The sequence below is a fragment of the Paramormyrops kingsleyae genome, chromosome 3 (assembly GCF_048594095.1).
Source record: "Paramormyrops kingsleyae isolate MSU_618 chromosome 3, PKINGS_0.4, whole genome shotgun sequence".
In the NCBI taxonomy this organism is placed as follows: domain Eukaryota; kingdom Metazoa; phylum Chordata; class Actinopteri; order Osteoglossiformes; family Mormyridae; genus Paramormyrops; species Paramormyrops kingsleyae.
Window position 1 is genome coordinate 23,304,538 of NC_132799.1, and position 19,369 is coordinate 23,323,906.

The window sequence follows — 19,369 nt, forward strand, 5'->3', positions numbered from 1 at the left end:
GAATCTGAAGATTATATGGGGGGAAAAAATAAAGTAAACCCGGTAATTCATGAGAGTGATCTATTTAATGAAAGTGTTTTACTGATTTTAATGTACAGCATTACAGAGGTCATCGGGAAGGCTGCAGTCGAAGAGCAGGCATTAAGCAGAGACTCTTGGAAGACAACTAACCAATGAGTCATTATGGTGACTTGATCCTAATGGACCGATCCGTGGTCCAGACAGCTTCTTCACACTACTCACAGCTAAGGCTCTCCCACAGGGCTGAGGGGTTGTCACGGTAACCACTCACGATTAGTCAGTTAGAAAGTGACTGAGATGAACGTGGTTATTTACTTGTCTGTTCCTTACTTGTCAGGTACACAACTAAAATCAGCTTCATATCTACGAGTGCATTCAGCAGTAGCCTCTGTGCACAGTACTAGTGTGCTCTCTCTCTCTCTCTGCCCCCCCCCCTCTCTCTCTCTCTCTCTCTCTCACACATTCCAGTGTTCATGCTCACTGTTCTCTGTTCAAAACCCGGGATGCTAGAGAGGGAAGTTCTAACAGCAGGGAAGAGGAGTTGCCTCCAACCAAAAAAGCTAGCAGAGGTTATGCAGGCCCCTCATGGCAGATGGGACCCCCCCCCCCCCCCCCGACCAAGTGCTCCTCCCCAGAGAAGCTAAGGAGCAGGTCTGTGATAACGTGCAGATGTTCATTTAAATATGGAAGCAGTTATATTGAGGAGTTCTGCAAAACCGAGGAAAAGGCAGAGGCTGAAAACAATAACAGCTGCAGAGGCCTTTAACGCCCTCAGCAAATCACTACGATTTCAGGCCTAGTCCTCCATAGAGAGCTGCCTGCTGTCTTTAACCAGCATCTGACCACATTCACCATTAATATTCATAAGACAGAGCAACCTAGAGCTGAGAGCTCCATCTCCAAGCTGAGCGTGTTAAAGCTCCACAAAAACAGGGAAAAGTCTCACAGCCCCAGCAGCTTGCTGGCACGCTCCACGGGTCACGGATCAATTGATTAAACACAAACGCTTATTGCATTTCTCGGTAGCAGCAACACACAGCTTGAGGGGGAATATCGAATAACGTCAGAATTTTTGGGGTGGACCTAGAGGAGGGACCAGGGAGTATTCCATGGCATGCTCTACCTGACCAAAATGAGAACGGTCCGCTCACAACCCTGTGGGCCCTCCGTAATTGTCTATATATATTGCATTTGCACCCTGTCTACCATGCACACTGTATATACTGCTATTCTCACACTGCCTACCATGCACATTGTGTATACTGCCATTCTTACACTGTATACCATGCACACTGTATATACTGCCATTGTCACACTGCCCACCATGCACACTGTATATACTGCTATTCTCACACTGCCTACCATGCACATTGTGTATACTGCCATTCTTACACTGTATACCATGCACACTGTATATACTGCCATTGTCACACTGCCCACCATGCACACTGTATATACTGCTATTCTCACACTGCATACCATGCACAATGTATATACTGCTATTCTCCTACTGCCTACCATGCACACTGTATATACTGCATTTGTACATTGTTAACCTTGCACACTGTGTATACTGCCCTTTGCACACTGGCTATCATGCGCACTGTCTCTGAATAGTATTTTATTATGTAGCACTTTATTTTTCTTCTATTTATCCAGCAAAATTTGTATGAGTATAACCGTGTATGTGACTATGAGAAACACAGCGCCACTCTATCGACTACATTAATAAGCAATGAGGTAAGGATCCATCACAAACATCACCCCAAAGTCCAGGGTTTCATCCAGTCACCTACTAACTGCTGGATGCTTTTAGCTCTGAATAAACGGCTCAGGGATGCTGAGCTAGTGAGAGAAAAATCCCCATATTTCTATTCAAGAGTCTGACAAGTCATCAAGAGCAGGTAGCGGCAAATCCTCAATAGAACAGCCGGGGGCAGTGGACTGTTAAAGTGGACTTAACAGCTGCTCCAGCGCGGATGATCCCCGCCCCCACGCATGGCGACGGCCTGGAGCACCGGCAGTCATTCCACTCCATTAGAATACAGAGAGGACCGGGAATTACTCTCGGCAAAGAGCGAGAAGCCAGCTCACGCCAGGCACACTTCCAGAACGGAGAGTACTTACGACTCTCAGTCCTCCTAAGGAGAAAAAAACAAATTCATTTTGTTAGCTGCCTCTGCTGGAATGACCCATGTTTTATGTACTTATTTATTTTTGCATTTACCTTTAAATGGCTGTATGCTTCACAAGCCGATCTGGTCACTTAGCAACAGGCTACTTACTTAAGAGACACAACTCCTGCATGGGGATAATGAGCCGTATATGTACAAGCAAATGTCAAAAAACACCAAAAACTAACGTGGTGGACTCAAGCGTCTGGCCAGACTGAACTCACAAATAGGCTAAATCAGGTCCTGGGACAGTGACCCGCTCTGCAAATTACCATCTGAGCATGATGGTTGCATGGGGGCCTGATGAACAGAGGGGCTGAAAGGGGCTCTTTTCCCATCAGAAATGGTATATTATTGTGGTCCATCACCCCAGATGGACAGACAGACCTCAGTCATGTCATATATCACCCCAGATGGACAGACAGACCTCAGCCATGTCATATATCACCCCGTATGGACAGACAGACCGCAGTCATGTCATATATCACCCCAGATGGACAGACAGACCCCAGCCATGTCATATATCACCCCGTATGGACAGACAGACCGCAGTCATGTCATATATCACCCCAGATGGACAGACAGACCCCAGCCATGTCATATATCACCCCAGATGGACAGACAGACCTCAGCCATGTCATATATCACCCCGTATGGACAGACAGACCTCAGCCATGTCATATATCACCCCAGATGGACAGACAGACCGCAGTCATGTCATATATCACCCCAGATGGACAGACAGACCTCAGCTATGTCATATATCACCCCAGATGGACAGACAGACACCAGCCATGTCATATATCACCCCAGATGGACAGACAGACCCCAGCCATGTCATATATCACCCCAGATGAACAGACAGACCTCAGTCATGTCATATATCACCCCAGATGGACAGACAGACCTCAGCCATGTCATATATCACCCCAGATGGACAGACAGACCTCAGCCATGTCATATATCACCCCAGATGGACAGACAGACCTCAGCCATGTCATATATCACCCCAGATGGACAGACAGACCTCAGCCATGTCATATATCACCCCAGATGGACAGACAGACCTCAGCCATGTCATATATCATCCCAGATGGACAGACAGACCTCAGCCATGTCATATATCACCCCAGATGAACAGACAGACCTCAGACATGTCATATATCACCCCAGATGGACAGACAGACCTCAGCCATGTCATATATCACCCCAGATGAACAGACAGACCTCAGACATGTCATATATCACCCCAGATGAACAGACAGACCTCAGACATGTCATATATCACCCCAGATGGACAGACAGACCTCAGCCATGTCATATATCACCCCGTATGGACAGACAGACCGCAGTCATGTCATATATCACCCCAGATGGACAGACAGACCTCAGCCATGTCATATATCACCCCGTATGGACAGACAGACCGCAGTCATGTCATATATCACCCCAGATGGACAGACAGACCTCAGCCATGTCATATATCACCCCAGATGGACAGACAGACCCCAGCCATGTCATATATCACCCCAGATGGACAGACAGACCTCAGACATGTCATATATCACCCCAGATGAACAGACAGACCTCAGCCATGTCATATATCATCCCAGATGGACAGACAGACACCAGCCATGTCATATATCACCCCAGATGGACAGACAGACCTCAGCCATGTCATATATCACCCCAGATGGACAGACAGACCTCAGCCATGTCATATATCACCCCAGATGGACAGACAGACCTCAGCCATGTCATATATCACCCCAGATGGACAGACAGACCTCAGCCATGTCATATATCACCCCAGATGGACAGACAGACCTCAGCCATGTTATATATCACCCAATATGGTCAATTAATAAGTTATTAGGAAGCAAACAAGTAAACAAACAAACAAATAAATGTGTGTGCGTTTGAGTGTGTAATTCTTACATTAAGGGAACCAATCTGCAGATGGTATAACCATGATTTCAACTGTCAATTCAAGGCCATCTTTAAGAACACAGTCCCCAAGACACCTGAGAAGAGTGTGTGGTGATCCATTATTAAATTACATATACATTTTGCAGTGTTTACATTGCAACAGAATAAAGTGTACTCAACAATGTCAACATGGAATGAAGAGAATGTGCAGGCACCCAGCCTGTTGCCTTGCATTTCTGCTTACTGCCCGTGGAGTGACAATTTGCCACGTACCTCGAGGTGCAGTACACCATTTTCACCACTTGGAAGGCTGGCTGATGGGCGGAGCAGGATTCAGCCGTAAGCCATGGTGATGGGGGCCTCCTAGAGCCTCATTATAGAGAGGAAAATATTAAAGAATGCTTGCAGGGGGCACCATGTGACAGTCAGTGGCAGGATGACCCGCGACAGACGGGCCAAACGATCTCCTGTGCAGAGACCAGACTCATCAGAGCAGACAGACACCATAGTGCCTGCTGTCAGAAAATGTCCGACCTAGGATGTATTATGTCTTAAGGCTAATTATATACATACAAAGATGAATACATATAAAAACCAAAAAAAAAGGACAGGTCCTTTAACAGTAACAGGTGTCGATGCAGAGATCTGAGAATTAGGGAAAATGTTTCATTGTAATACCAGATGCTGACATTTCTGGAAAAGACAGAGAAGGTTCTGACACAATGTCCTTGGGTTTGTCAGATATCGTCTGGCCCTCTTCGCAAGCGAGTCCTAGGGATGTGCAAAGCCAAGACGTCCCTAAGTGTCTCTGTGTCGCTGTACACGTCACCACACTTCATGTGAGCCCCACGCTGGCTGCTCATACAGCCTGAGGTCACGTTAACCGAATATTTGCCTTTATTGACGGAATATTTTTAAGAATGTCAGAAAAATCTGAAGGTCGGCCGTCATTTTCACAGATCAGAACTCCGCAGGTGCTCTACCAGTTGGTGGCAAGACTCTATATTAATTAGCTAATATCTAGTTTTGTCTTTGATCTCACTTTGATAGGCTATATTGCTACATGCTAGGGCTGCCACTAACGACTATTATTACTACTATCAATTAATCTACGGACTATTTCACCGAATTGGTCAATTGATTTTCTCCAAAAAATAAAATTGACCGTCTAAGTTTTTTTCGACAAAAACAAACTGCATGTCATTGCGAGGCTTTAGATACTGGATGCCAGCTCGTCAGCCCATGTGTTTCCTCTTCAGGGCGCAGTGGCCGTGCCCCTGTAGTACAGTGTATTTCCTCTTCAGGGCGCAGTGGCCGTGCCCCTGTAGTACAGTGTGTTTCCTCTTCAGGGCGCAGTGGCCGTGCCCCTGTAGTACAGTGTGTTTCCTCTTCAGGGCGCAGTGGCCGTGCCCCTGTAGTACAGTGTGTTTCCTCTTCAGGGCGCAGTGGCCGTGCCCCTGTAGTACAGTGTGTTTCCTCTTCAGGGCGCAGTGGCCGTGCCCCTGTAGTACAGTGTGTTTCCTCTTCAGGGCGCAGTGGCCGTGCCCCTGTAGTACAGTGTGTTTCCTCTTCAGGGCTCAGTGGCCGTGCCCCTGTAGTACAGTGTGTTTCCTCTTCAGGGCGCAGTGGCCGTGCCCCTGTAGTACAGTGTGTTTCCTCTTCAGGGCGCAGTGGCCGTGCCCCTGTAGTACAGTGTGTTTCCTTTTCAGGGCGTGTGGAAGTAAAATTGGACATTAGTAGGCCCGGGAGGGGAGGCATATTGGGTCTGTTATGTCTTAGGCCTCAGGCAGGAAGAGATTGTTTTGAATACTATGTGACCTCGCTTTGTGATAGCTGCCTGCAGTTGGCTCCGCAGAAGCTCGGACCTTGGAGAGGCAGACAGTGGAGCAAAGGGGGGGAGAAACCACTTGCAGGAAGAGACTCGAAGCCACACCAACTGGTGCACAAAGAGTTATAGCTTATTAAAGTAGTTGTAGTAGTCAATATAATATGTTACGCAATTGATTGCATCATGTTAATCATACTTATGTTAATCATACTAATCATATGTATTTTCAGTGATTCAGGGACAATACGTCTATGTGTTAATTAGAGGTCGAACGATATATCGGCCGGCCGATATATCGGGCCGATATTTAGCATTTTTTAATGTATCGGCATCGGCCGATATCCGAGTGCACTACGCCGATTTTCAGATAGGCACGTCTGCGGGCAGCCCAGTGTTATTGTTGCTGTGGAACACGTGACCCACGCTGCCTTGTGCAGGACCACAGCCAGAAGTTTTGGAAGAGTCCTGGGATAAAACGGTAAGGCTTAAATTCTGATCTTTCAATGACCTGTTTATTTAAGTAGTTTGCTATGAAATGTTGCTTTAAAAGAAAACGCGAATTACGCTATTGGGAACTGGGGTAATGATAATGAGCCTTCAACCAACTGTAGCTTACAGGTAACATTAAGGATCATTGATTCTAATAGAGTTCGTTTTGTGCGCTTATTGGTGGGCTCACAGACGTTTTTTAATCGTTAAAATCATTTTAATTGTTAACATTTTAATTATTACCATATCAGCCCGATGTTATCAGTTATGTTTTTTTTCTTGTGTCGGAGAGTTTCACTCTGTGAGTGTGTGGGGCGGAGCAGGCAGCGCTCAAATACTGCAGCGTGTGTGAGAGTTGCGTTACTCTGCCCTGATCACAGACAGCGCCGTCCTCGGAGGCACAGAGCTGCTAAGAACAATGCATGGCGGAGAAAAGTGTTTGTTCGAAAGCGTGGTTACCATTTACTTGAGCTGATGCTGACAATGGTCCTTCTGTGCAACTTTTTTTCATTTGAGACCGGAGATTCAAACAATTTGTCAGACGTCTAGATAAAAAGTGCATGACTTTGCGCAGTTAGTTTCCTCATTAAACATGTCTATCCTTTATACGGGCTTATACGTAGACAACGTCACAATCACTAGGGGCTTATGTTGTCCTTGCATACAAGGCTGTGCAATACGACAGTTATTTTATTTTATTTTCCGGGATCACTAGATTCTGATTGTGAATTTGGCTTTAAGCTATCTGTCTGCTAACAACAGAAACAACATGTTAGTGTACACTACTCATCATATCTTCAAAATGTATTAGAGTGTAATTGTTTTAATGTGCATGGAATACTGGAATTGTAGAATGAATTGAAGATGAAGGTACTATAATAAAAATTCTAACCTTGCATTTATTCTTCTGTTTTAGTAATTGCTGTCTGATGGCTGAACAAAAATCTAATCCTGTATGGCAGCATTTCACAAAGCCAACACCAGGAAAAGCCAGGTGCAATATCTGCAGCAGACTGGTGAGCTTGGGAGCTGAAGAATGAGTTTGCTGCTAAAGAGATTCTGATGCTGCTATCTTTATTGTTTATAAGTTTAAGTTGTTTATAAGTTGTATTGTGTTTTTGTTATTTAAGTTTATATTTAAATTTACACAAGTCAGTATTCAATAAATGCTAAGTTGAGAAATTTTGTGTATCGTTTGTTATTATTAATGTGATATTTTATCATGCAAATAGAGGGGAAAACGTCCAATTTTCGGCCAAAAAATATCGGCAGCATATATCGGCCATCGGCTGACCCTGACTCCTAAATATTGTCATCGGCATCGGCTATTGAAAAACCCATATCGGTCGACCTCTAGTGTTAATCATTAATCAATGGAACACCCAAACATTAACAGTGATTCAATGTCATATAATTAATATGTATATACACTCACCTAAAGGATTATTAGGAACACCATACGAATGCGGTGTTTGACCCCCTTTCGCCTTCAGAACTGCCTTAATTCTACGTGGCATTGATTCAACAAGGTGCTGAAAGCATTCTTTAGAAATGTTGGCCCATATTGATAGGATAGCATCTTGCAGTTGATGGAGATTTGTGGGATGCACATCCAGGGCACGAAGCTCCCGTTCCACCACATCCCAAAGATGCTCTATTGGGTTGAGATCTGGTGACTGTGGGGGCCATTGTAGTACAGTGAACTCATTGTCATGTTCAAGAAACCAATTTGAAATGATTTGAGCTTTGTGACATGGTGCATTATCCTGCTGGAAGTAGCCATCAGAGGATGGGTACATGGTGGTCATAAAGGGATGGACATGGTCAGAAACAATGCTCAGGTAGGCCGTGGCATTTAAACGATGCCCAATTGGCACTAAGGGGCCTAAAGTGTGGCAAGAAAACATCCCCCACACCATTACACCACCACCACCAGCCTGCACAGTGGTAACAAGGCATGATGGATCCATGTTCTCATTCTGTTTACGCCAAATTCTGACTCTACCATTTGAATGTCTCAACAGAAATCGAGACTCATCAGACCAGGCAACATTTTTCCAGTCTTCAACTGTCCAATTTTGGTGAGCTCGTGCAAATTGTAGCCTCTTTTTCCTATTTGTAGTGGAGATGAGTGGTACCCGGTGGGGTCTTCTGCTGTTGTAGCCCATCTGCCTCAAGGTTGTGCATGTTGTGGCTTCACAAATGCTTTGCTGCATACCTCGGTTGTAACGAGTGGTTATTTCAGTCAAAGTTGCTCTTCTATCAGCTTGAATCAGTCGGCCCATTCTCCTCTGACCTCTAGCATCAACGAGGCATTTTCGCCCACAGGACTGCCGCATACTGGATGTTATTCCCTTTGCACACCATTCTTTGTAAACCCTAGAAATGGTTGTGCGTGAAAATCCCAGTAACTGAGCAGATTGTGAAATACTCAGACCGGCCCGTCTGGCACCAACAACCATGCCACGCTTAAAATTGCTTAAATCATCTTTCTTTCCCATTCTGACATTCAGTTTGGAGTTCAGGAGATTGTCTTGACCAGGACCACACCCCTAAATGCATTGAAGCAACTGCCATGTGATTGGTTGATTAGATAATTGCATTAATGAGAAATTGAACAGGTGTTCCTAATAATCCTTTAGGTGAGTGTATATATCTCAAGTAAAGTCTAGAAGCCGAGGCTGTCTCCAGTAAGCTGCGTACAATGGGTGGACTTTACCTTGCTACCAGGGTGAACCAATGGAGCGGGAGAATTGTGTTTGTTATACGTTTCAGCTTAGTTTGTTGATGTTTCATGACCAATCAGGACTTAGAAGTCCTGGGAGTTATGGTTTATCTACTGGTTGCTCTGTGTGCCGGGTGTGACTTGGTACCAAGGGCCAGAGTGTGATGGGAGCGCTTTGCTGAACTTGCTGGAATAAAAGAGATTTTCTTTACTCGCCAAACTAAGAGGTCCAGACTTTTATTCTAAGTGCTTGATTTATAATTTTTCTACCACAGGCGCAGTGGCCGTGCCCCTGTAGTACAGTGTGTTTCCTCTTCAGGGCTCAGTGGCCGTGCCCCTGTAGTACAGTGTGTTTCCTCTTCAGGGCTCAGTGGCCGTGCCCCTGTAGTACAGTGTGTTTCCTCTTCAGGGCTCAGTGGCCGTGCCCCTGTAGTACAGTGTGTTTCCTCTTCAGGGCTCAGTGGACGTGCCCCTGTAGTACAGTGTGTTTCCTCTTCAGGGCTCAGTGGACGTGCCCCTGTAGTACAGTGTGTTTCCTCTTCAGGGCTCAGTGGACGTGCCCCTGTAGTACAGTGTGTTTCCTCTTCAGGGCGCAGTGGCCGTGCCCCTGTAGTACAGTGTGTTTCCTCTTCAGGGCTCAGTGGACGTGCCCCTGTAGTACAGTGTGTTTCCTCTTCAGGGCGCAGTGGCCGTGCCCCTGTAGTACAGTGTGTTTCCTCTTCAGGGCGCAGTGGCCGTGCCCCTGTAGTACAGTGTGTTTCCTCTTCAGGGCTCAGTGGCCGTGCCCCTGTAGTACAGTGTGTTTCCTCTTCAGGGCGCAGTGGCCGTGCCCCTGTAGTACAGTGTGTTTCCTCTTCAGGGCGCAGTGGCCGTGCCCCTGTAGTACAGTGTGTTTCCTCTTCAGGGCTCAGTGGCCGTGCCCCTGTAGTACAGTGTGTTTCCTCTTCAGGGCTCAGTGGCCGTGCCCCTGTAGTACAGTGTGTTTCCTCTTCAGGGCTCAGTGGCCGTGCCCCTGTAGTACAGTGTGTTTCCTCTTCAGGGCGCAGTGGACGTGCCCCTGTAGTACAGTGTGTTTCCTCTTCAGGGCTCAGTGGCCGTGCCCCTGTAGTACAGTGTGTTTCCTCTTCAGGGCGCAGTGGCCGTGCCCCTGTAGTACAGTGTGTTTCCTCTTCAGGGCGCAGTGGCCGTGCCCCTGTAGTACAGTGTGTTTCCTCTTCAGGGCTCAGTGGACGTGCCCCTGTAGTACAGTGTGTTTCCTCTTCAGGGCTCAGTGGCCGTGCCCCTGTAGTATAGTGTGTTTCCTCTTCAGGGCTCAGTGGCCGTGCCCCTGTAGTACAGTGTGTTTCCTCTTCAGGGCGCAGTGGCCGTGCCCCTGTAGTACAGTGTGTTTCCTCTTCAGGGCTCAGTGGCCGTGCCCCTGTAGTACAGTGTGTTTCCTCTTCAGGGCTCAGTGGCCGTGCCCCTGTAGTACAGTGTGTTTCCTCTTCAGGGCTCAGTGGCCGTGCCCCTGTAGTACAGTGTGTTTCCTCTTCAGGGCGCAGTGGCCGTGCCCCTGTAGTACAGTGTGTTTCCTCTTCAGGGCTCAGTGGACGTGCCCCTGTAGTACAGTGTGTTTCCTCTTCAGGGCTCAGTGGCCGTACCCCTGTAGTACAGTGTGTTTCCTCTTCAGGGCGCAGTGGCCGTGCCCCTGTAGTACAGTGTGTTTCCTCTTCAGGCCGCAGTGGCCGTGCCCCTTACATTTGTTATGATGAATTGGTGCGTTGTAGAAATCAAAAAGGTAATTTTGTTCAAATAATTTTAAAAGAACAATACGTCAATTTAAAACATTAATGTCAACGCATCAACATCATAGACTACGTCGACTAATCACTGCAGCCCTTCCACATACCATGTCACGACAACAGTAATGACCATAACCAGCACTATCAAAGACCTCATTGCAAAAGTATAATAGAATACAGAACTACTGCAGTTGAGAAAATGCTGATCACAAACCTGCCTAATCTAAAAGCTTGTTCTCTATATTAATTATTAAAAAATGAAAATGAATGAAAATAAAGTGCTTTGAAACATGTCTTGTTATTATTATGAATGCATGAATGAATGTTATGGATTTAAAAATGAAATTAAAATGACGGTTAATAATATATTATGACACAATTTTTATGACCCTGTCTTTCAAAATGACAGACAAGGAGAAAGTCTAATGCAAACTCTGCCTAAAGTGCTGCATCAATAATTCAAACAGACTCGCGTCTGTTACATGCTTCCAGGTCTCATCTTGGCAACTTGAGGGTTAGGCGGCGTTTTTGCAGCGACGCATGCAAAATGGTCCAGTCAGGTTTAGAAATCGATGCTGAGCATCGGGAACTGTGAAGGGCTAAATAATCGGGAGAGAAGACCCGTCGTGAGCGCAGGGAATTCCTCAGAAACCCAGCTTTATAACTCAGCCTCATGGTGCTGAAAACGTACAGCCTGTGAAAACACAGTTAATACAGCCTATGCTGTCTGCCAGTGAAAACACAGTTAATACAGCCTATGCTGTCTGTTTGCACATATGATTGCATATATACATTTAATTTATTTTTAATGTGTATTTATTGTATTTTAAAATTTTCTTAATATTCTTTTTCAGGATGTTCTGATTGTGTATTGCCGTTGCACTCGGACTTGTGTTGCACAGCATGTTTTTTTGTCTGCACTTCACGTAACTTGCTGCTGAATGGACCAGAATTTTCCCCTGGGATGAATTAAGTTAAATTATCACTTAGATGACTCTATAACCCTTTCTTACACGTAAGAAACATTCATATATTTTTGTGCACGCACACACATACACATGCAAACATACACCTCAAAGCAATACTCTCCTGCTCAACATGTCCCAAAAAATACTGAACAGTTTTTAGGTGACACAAAGGCGGTCTTGAGCCTGGTGCAGCCAGGCAGACCCAGAAACCATTCACTTTGTATTGGAATCGTAATTCACCAACTCATTTATCCTCTGAGTGAGTAAAGCCGCAGTTCACTTCAATCAAACTCCTAGACAGCACTGCTCCCAGCATGCTCTTTGCTATCCCAGCCATACACACCGTAATGAGGGAGACCTCTGTCACTCTTCATCCTCATGCCTTCTGCACACTGACAGTGACGGCCAAGCTTCTGGCATCGACGTGGCTCTCATTGGCATTCCTGGGCAGTCTCACATATTCAGGAGCAACAAGCTGCTTATGAAAGGGAACAGTGTATAGCAGCGGCTCTCCCAAATGAGCCAGGAACTGTGGGAATAATCCAGAGTAATCACACAGAGTGAGACCTCAGTGTTATCCTACAGAGTAAGCCCCTAGAGTAGTCACACAGAGTAAGCCCTCAGAGTAATCACACAGAGTAAGCCAACAGAGTAATCACACAGAGTGAGGCCTCAGAATAATCCTACAGAGTAATCCCACAGAATAAATACTCAGAGTAAACCCACAGAATACGCCCACAGCATAAACCCACAAAGAAAGACCTCAGAGTAATCCTACAAAGTAATCCCACAGAGTAAATGCTCCATGTAAACCCATAGAGTAATCCCACAGTGTATGGTCTCACAGTAAGTGCACAGAGCAGCACTAAAGTGACCCATTTTTAAGGCAGACCGAAACACAGTAGGAACAATAAGGCCGAGCTGTGCAGTCTGTGGCCCAGCCTGACAAAGACCTGAACTGGCACCCTTGCTGCTGGGGAATGCAGCCTAACCACCTTGGTTTTAGCTTATGGGGCACCAGTGAATCACCGCCAAGACAATGCACAGCCTGGGGGAAAGCATGCATGCCAATACCGGGAATCAGGGTCGCTTCTTATCCCATGAAGTATGAGTTTAATCCAGCGGCAATATCTCTAAGGAGCTAGATCTGTAATTACCCTTAGCCTTATGAACACTCATTAAGGTTTCAGCCCCCACCCTGCCTTTCTGTGGGGGCGTGGGGGGGCATACTGACCATCTTTCAGGTAATTGTGATTAAAAGACAGACCTAATTTTACAGTCACAGGCAGGCTGAGGATGAAAGGCTGTTTTTAAAGCTATCATGATTCTCCAGCAAAAAAAGGGCATGGTCCTGTAGCGCAGTGTGTGCTAAGCAGCTCTGCAGAGCACTGCCCCAGCCCCATGGTCCTGTAGCGCAGAATGTGCAAAGCAGCTCTGCAGAGCACTGCCCCATCGCCATGGTCCTGTAGCGCAGTGTGTGCTAAGCGGCTCTGCAGAGCACTGCCCCAGCCCCATGGTCCTGTAGCGCAGAGTGTGCTAAGCAGCTCTGCAGAGCACTGCCCCATCGCCATGGTCCTGTAGCTCAGTGTGTGCTAAGCAGCTCTGCAGAGCACTGCCCCATCGCCATGGTCCTGTAGCTCAGTGTGTGCTAAGCAGCCCTGCAGAGCACTGGCAGAGTACATATTTGACTGCCGGATAACTCCATTCTTACCAGCAATAATGTCCAGTTCTGCTCCATTGCAGGAAAAAGTCTGAACCACTGAACAGCTTTTTAATGATGTTCTCCTTCAGAAACCATGCAGCTCTGCAACCAAGCAAGTTGCTTTTTATGGAAAATGCTCTTTGAAGCCAAAAGTGGAGAACTAAATTGAACAAGAATGTCACTTACATTAGTAAGAGCAAAGTCAACGTTTTCCATTTCTGCAAAGGAGGAGTGAAGGAGGGGTGCCAGGAGATGAAAGCATCCATGAGAACACGGTGGCACTTAAACAATCAGATAGTGGTGATGCAACCACCTGGGTTTGGTCACGCTTTCGGCCCTGCTAGTAAGCGTGGGTACCCCTCGGGTACGGCTCGGTTCTTGGTGAGTGGAAAACGGAAATACACTGGACTATTAAATATTCCTGGTGGGGGATAACCCCACCACCAAGCAAACCAAGTCTTACTTGCTGGTCAAAAATTTTAATAGTGACACTTTAATAGTCTTAGCTGCCTTTTGCAGGTTGATTATTCTTTAAGATGGACAATTATATTTTATACCCATGTTATATATACCATATTATATACACCCATGCATTGCTCCCCTGGGTGCTAAATGGTAGCTACCTACTGCTATGTCACATATAGTTTACAGTTTTTTCCAATCATTTTCACACTTGTCTCAATACCATGTCCACTTTTTCACAACACTTCACACAGTGGGCTGTACCAATACACACCTGAGCACATCACTTAACCTTTGGTGCAAAATGCCCTACAACCACCAAAACGTTTCACAATTCACCCAAAAGTGACTCATGCTGCCATAACCATGACAAATGCTGTCAGCCAACAACACTACTGGGGCACTCAATGTTCAATGGGCTAAAAAGCACTAACAACTTTCAGCATTGCAAATTACATATATAAAGTGTGGCTGTATCCTCCAGTTTGGCACAAATTACTGTTATGTTGCATTGTAAAAATAAAATAAACAAGAACTACTTTTGTGTGTAAAAATTGTAATACCAACCAATTCTAAAATGCTGTAATATATTTCATTAGAAATCATGTAGGTGTTTCCGTTTCTTTTTTGCAGTATGTAAATATTTAATTCCTAGCAGAAAATGCCAATCCAAAGATGGCCCCTTTTGTACATATGGCAAATTGGCACTAACCAAACAAATTCCTAGATAGGTTCTTAGCTGAAATTTCAGGCAGTTTCATTCAGCTTTCCAGCTTCAACCATTGTAAAATGCTTGGGGTGATCTAGGGCAGGGGTCTCCAACTCCAGTCCTGGAGAGCTACTGTCCAGTAGGTTTTTCTATCCTACCTGGCTTCTGATGAGTCACACCTATACTCAAGTAAATACCAGGAACAGGTGTGGCTCATCAGAAGCCAGGTAGGATAGAAAACCTTCTGGACAGTAGCTCTCCAGGACCGGACTTGGAGATCTCTGATCTAGGGGGATGGTGATCTAGGTCTAGTAGTTAGGGATCTGGCTGGGCTCCCATTAGGAACCCCAGAAGATTGTGAGTTCACTCCCAGGAGGTGCCATCATTGTGCCCCTGAGCAAGGCCCTTGACCCCAACTTGCTCCAGGGGGACTGTCTGTAGATATAGTACTTCACTGTAAGTCGCTGTGTATAAAAGTACCTACTAAATGAATACATGTAAATGTTGTACTGTAATATATGTGTTGCCATACCCACTGTTTTTGCACAGATTACATTGTGTTGCCTTGCAAAAAGGAAAGGGACACTCCATGGCCTCATTCGTATAGATGGTGTAGATGGTAAGGAAGCAGCAAACAAAAACAAAATTAGGAAATTTCTGCTAAAAGCACAATTATTTGTGCTAGTGCAAGTGCATAGTGTCCTTTGTCTGTCAAAATGCAGCATGTTTCAATTGACAGTGCTCTAAATTTCATTAGGTTTTGACCTGAAAGTTAACTGTTTTTAACAGATTATCTAAACGTCTGAAAAATCAGCTGTAGTTGTACAAAGTTTTGCTGGTGGCGAACACTGACTGAGAGAAGTATTCATGAAATTTGTGGGAAGTGGTGATTGAATGCATATTGTGTCAAAGCCATGCAAACGTATACATAGTTTAGCTCACATGGTCCAATGATATGGTGCATGTGTTAAGTGTTGTGAAAAAGTGGACATGGTATTGAGACACGCGTTAAAATGATTGGAAAAAACTGTAAATGCAGAGGACACATTTCACTGTGGTGTGCAACGATGATACTTTCACTGTTACATTATTTGGCAGATCATTATCTTTGCACCTTAAAAGTGGAGAGTGGTGAGTGGCTCAGCAGGCTGAGTCTCTGTACCTGTGATCAGATGGTCACTAGTTCAAGCCTCAGCAGAGCAATAATGCCCTTAGTCCTCTGCTTGAGAGGTGATGTATGTTGGTTGGCCCTGTGCTGTGATCACACACACACCCAGCTCCCCTGGGTAACTACCTACTGTTATGTCACATGTAGGTTTTCACTTTCACTAATTGCAATTATCCCGCAGATCATTATGTTGACCCCTTAAGGGTAGGTGATCAGAGAATGGATGGTGGCGCGATGCACTAAGTCTCCGTCCCTGTGTTCCGGAGGTCGCTGGTTCGAGCCTCAGCAAAGAGTAATTATTCTATAGTTACGTTATCCGGCAGACCATTATCATGACCCCTTAAGAGAAGGTGGTCGGAGGCGTGAAGCACTAAGTCTCCCTTCCTGTGTTCCGGAGGTTGCTGGTTCGAGCCTCAGCAAAGAGTAACATCCATCTATTATGCTACGTTATCCGGCAGACCATTATGTTGACCCCTTAAGGGTAGGTGGTCGGAGGCTGGATGGTGACGCGACGCACTAAGATCCCCATCCCTGTGTTCCAGAGGTCACTGGTTCGAGCCTCAGCAAAGGCTGGATGGTGGTGAGACGCACTAAGTCACCATCCCATGAAGCATTCTAATATATTTGTGCAAATGACAAATAAAAAGCAAAGAACACAGTTAGGAACTACCCAGGGTGGGGATCCTTACTCAAGGGCCCAAACGTTTTACATATTGCACAGTGTCAGTGCGGTCAGTGACCTCTGAGGGTCACCGTTTGCGAGGCATCACACACAAATTAATGACACGTCTCCATATGTCAGACCTCCGGCACCTTGCTCTCATCCTGGGTGTGCGACACGGACACTCCTTAAATCCAGCTCTTAAAGCATTAGCACACAAAGTAGCATGCAGAATGATGAGTGACAACCCCCTCCCACCCTTACCAAAATGGAGCTTGGCTTCCAAATGCTTCGTGACAGCTTCCAGGACGGAGTCCGCCTGGGGGAGGGCGGAGCTTAGCATGCCAAACCTGGCCGGTTAAAGGGGGGAGGATTGTCTCAATAATGATGCACCACCTTAACACCACAGGTTCTATCAAGGTCTTACCACTTGAGCACCTCCATCTTGCCCTGGTCCCTTCCCAACTTGTCACATACAGCGCCATGGAAAGCTTCAGTGCTGGCTGAAGCTGGAACCCCAATGAGGTGGGAGATGAGATCCTTCTGTGGGAGGGGGCAGAGGCAGATGAGATTCCCTCTTCACGTTTTTTCAAAGATTGCCAGGACTCCACATGACCTGAACTCATGCGTTCATGTAACATTACTTTTTCATTTGTTTAGGAGCAGATACTTAGGATCTTTGAACATGAGGCTTCTTCAGTATCACCTGAAGGTAGAGCTGGGCGATATGGCCTAAAAATAAAATCTCCGATTTTTTTCCACAATAAATCCGATTTTCGATTTTAACCCCTACTCAAAATCAAACTACAGGTGACAAATAAATGGTTCAAAACAAGTTTTAACTTTGTTGTTTTTTTAAAAAAAACCTATAAGTGTAATCTGACAAGCCAAAAAAGATGCCAGATGGAAGACCACGCCATTGTAAACACTTTTAGAAACTTGTAAAAACTTTTAGCATGTTAATGAATCCCGGCTTTTCCACAGTGTATGGGCAGTACGTCTTTTGCAATATACTGTACATCGCGACAGCGTTTGTTGTCGCCTTCCATCGTGCCCCATTCTTATCATATGGCACACAATTCGAAAACGTGTCAGGGACGGTTGCTTGCTTAACTTTGGATGTTGTGCTGGTGCTGCGGCTATTTTCATTTCGCTGGAAGCTGCACTTCTCCCACTCCGCTGCATGCCTCTGCTTTAGGTGCTGAAATAAATTTGTCGTGCTGCTTCCTTTGATTGCAACAGTATTTAAACATACTTTGCAACGGGGACTTGTTTGGTCAGTGTCCTACGGCGCAAAACCGAACCATTGCCATGTTGTTTGTGAATCCGCTACAGTGTTTGAGTGCGCGCGCTAATATACCCGTGAAGGACGGTGCGTCGCATTAGTTCCGCTCTTGGCGCTCGCGTGTAAAATTTAATAAAATCGATTTTCATAAAAACACATCGTCCTGAACTGTAAATTCGAATTAATCGATAAAATCAATTTATCGCCCACCTCTACCTGAAGGGGTGCAGCTATGCAAGGATAAGATGCGCAGAGCAAGTGACAGAGGCCACTGGAAATTACTGAGCAGCTCCTTAAAATTAACATTTACCTGGGCTAGCATGAAAGGAAGCAAACAGCCAATCAGCAGAGTAATTAACGAAACTGAATCCAACACCTCCAGCGTGTACAAGTGTGACCTGCTATTATTTCTTAAGCATCGCCATTTGGTCTTGCCAAATAAGGTTTTCACAAGATGCATTTTTTAATTAAAATGTTACCAGATGAAGAAAACTTAAATGGGTTTGCAGGATTGCCTTAAAAGACCTGGGGTTGGAGGGGGTTTAAAAAAATTCTCACCATATTTAAACTTTCACTCCCCGCACCTGCCGCAGACTCAGGTCTAAACACAAAATCATGAAACAATGACTGCCTTAATGGAGTTTGCCTTTACAGATGGATCAGAACATTTAAGTCTGCTAATGATACGGGTCTGAACCCAAGGATGGAGAGCACCCATCAAAATGCACGAGGACAGGATTAATGCCAAGAGGAAAAACAAAGACAAAATAATAAGAGCAGAAAAGAAAGCTTAAAGATCTCAGGGGAGGAGGGTTAGGCAATTACCAGTAGGAATGAGCCCATTGAAAACGACGTACATAGCTGGTATTATTGTGCGTGCCATGTGGCTAAACATCTCATTAATCCCATACAGGCTGCACTGGTTCTCCTTACAAAGTCATCAAGTAGTTGTAGCCAATTACCATCATCCCCAATGCTGGAGAACAGAGCGCTCCTGCCTTGGGGCCCTCAGTTCCTCTAATTGAATCACACTGAAGTGCATCTCCGGGAGTCAGAGCACATGCTTTTCTCTAGGCTGTGGCCCCCCACTAAATGCCATACTGTGACATCTGAAGCCACCAGACCATGGGGATTTCGAAGAGTTCAGCAACTGGCTAATTTGAGGAAGGTTCTGAAAGGTTCCACAACTGGCTAATTTGAGGGCTAATTCCACAACTGGCTAATTTTGTAAAAAGCCCCAAGATTGCATCTTAATGTTCTGAATGCATAATACAAGTGGACTGATGACATCTTTCAATGTTCTTTTTTTCTCCCAGAAATATATCCCAAGAAGACACCTTTTCTTCAAAGGGCCAGCAGAAAAAAAATGTGGAAGTACAGCTAAATAACAGTGAACAAGATCAGGCAGAAGGTACAAAAACAAGATGGCCTCCTAACATGGGCCAAGTGACAGACAGGGGCATCTCG

General features: G+C 45.5%; 1 protein-coding gene across 2 annotated transcripts; it reads right to left on the bottom strand.

Moving 5' to 3' along the window:
* Positions 1-667: 667 nt before the first annotated feature.
* Positions 668-18,272, bottom strand: LOC111846170 (alpha-aminoadipic semialdehyde synthase, mitochondrial-like). 2 transcript variants are annotated; one of them, XM_072709883.1, is made up of 4 exons: positions 18,213-18,272; positions 17,045-17,160; positions 16,882-16,967; positions 12,273-12,444 (listed from the first exon to the last, which is right to left on the bottom strand). In XM_072709883.1, the coding sequence occupies exons 1-4, from the start codon at positions 18,222-18,224 to the stop codon at positions 12,395-12,397; spliced, it is 264 nt and encodes an 87-aa protein (XP_072565984.1). In that variant the 5' UTR covers positions 18,225-18,272; the 3' UTR covers positions 12,273-12,394. The 2 variants fall into 2 exon arrangements, 1 of the variants encoding a protein (XP_072565984.1); XR_011989543.1 differs by lacking the exons at positions 12,273-12,444; positions 18,213-18,272 and adding an exon at positions 668-2,162 and having other exon boundaries at positions 17,045-17,913.
* Positions 18,273-19,369: the final 1,097 nt, after the last annotated feature.

Bases quoted from the DNA above. Each gene is read 5' to 3' on its own strand.
- LOC111846170 (XM_072709883.1), bottom strand. The intron at 16,968-17,044 runs GTAAGACCTTGA...TTAACCGGCCAG, and splicing joins AAGATGGAGGTGCTCAAGTG to GTTTGGCATGCTAAGCTCCG. The intron at 12,445-16,881 runs GTAAGGGTGGGA...TTATTCCCACAG, and splicing joins GGAAGCCAAGCTCCATTTTG to TTCCTGGCTCATTTGGGAGA.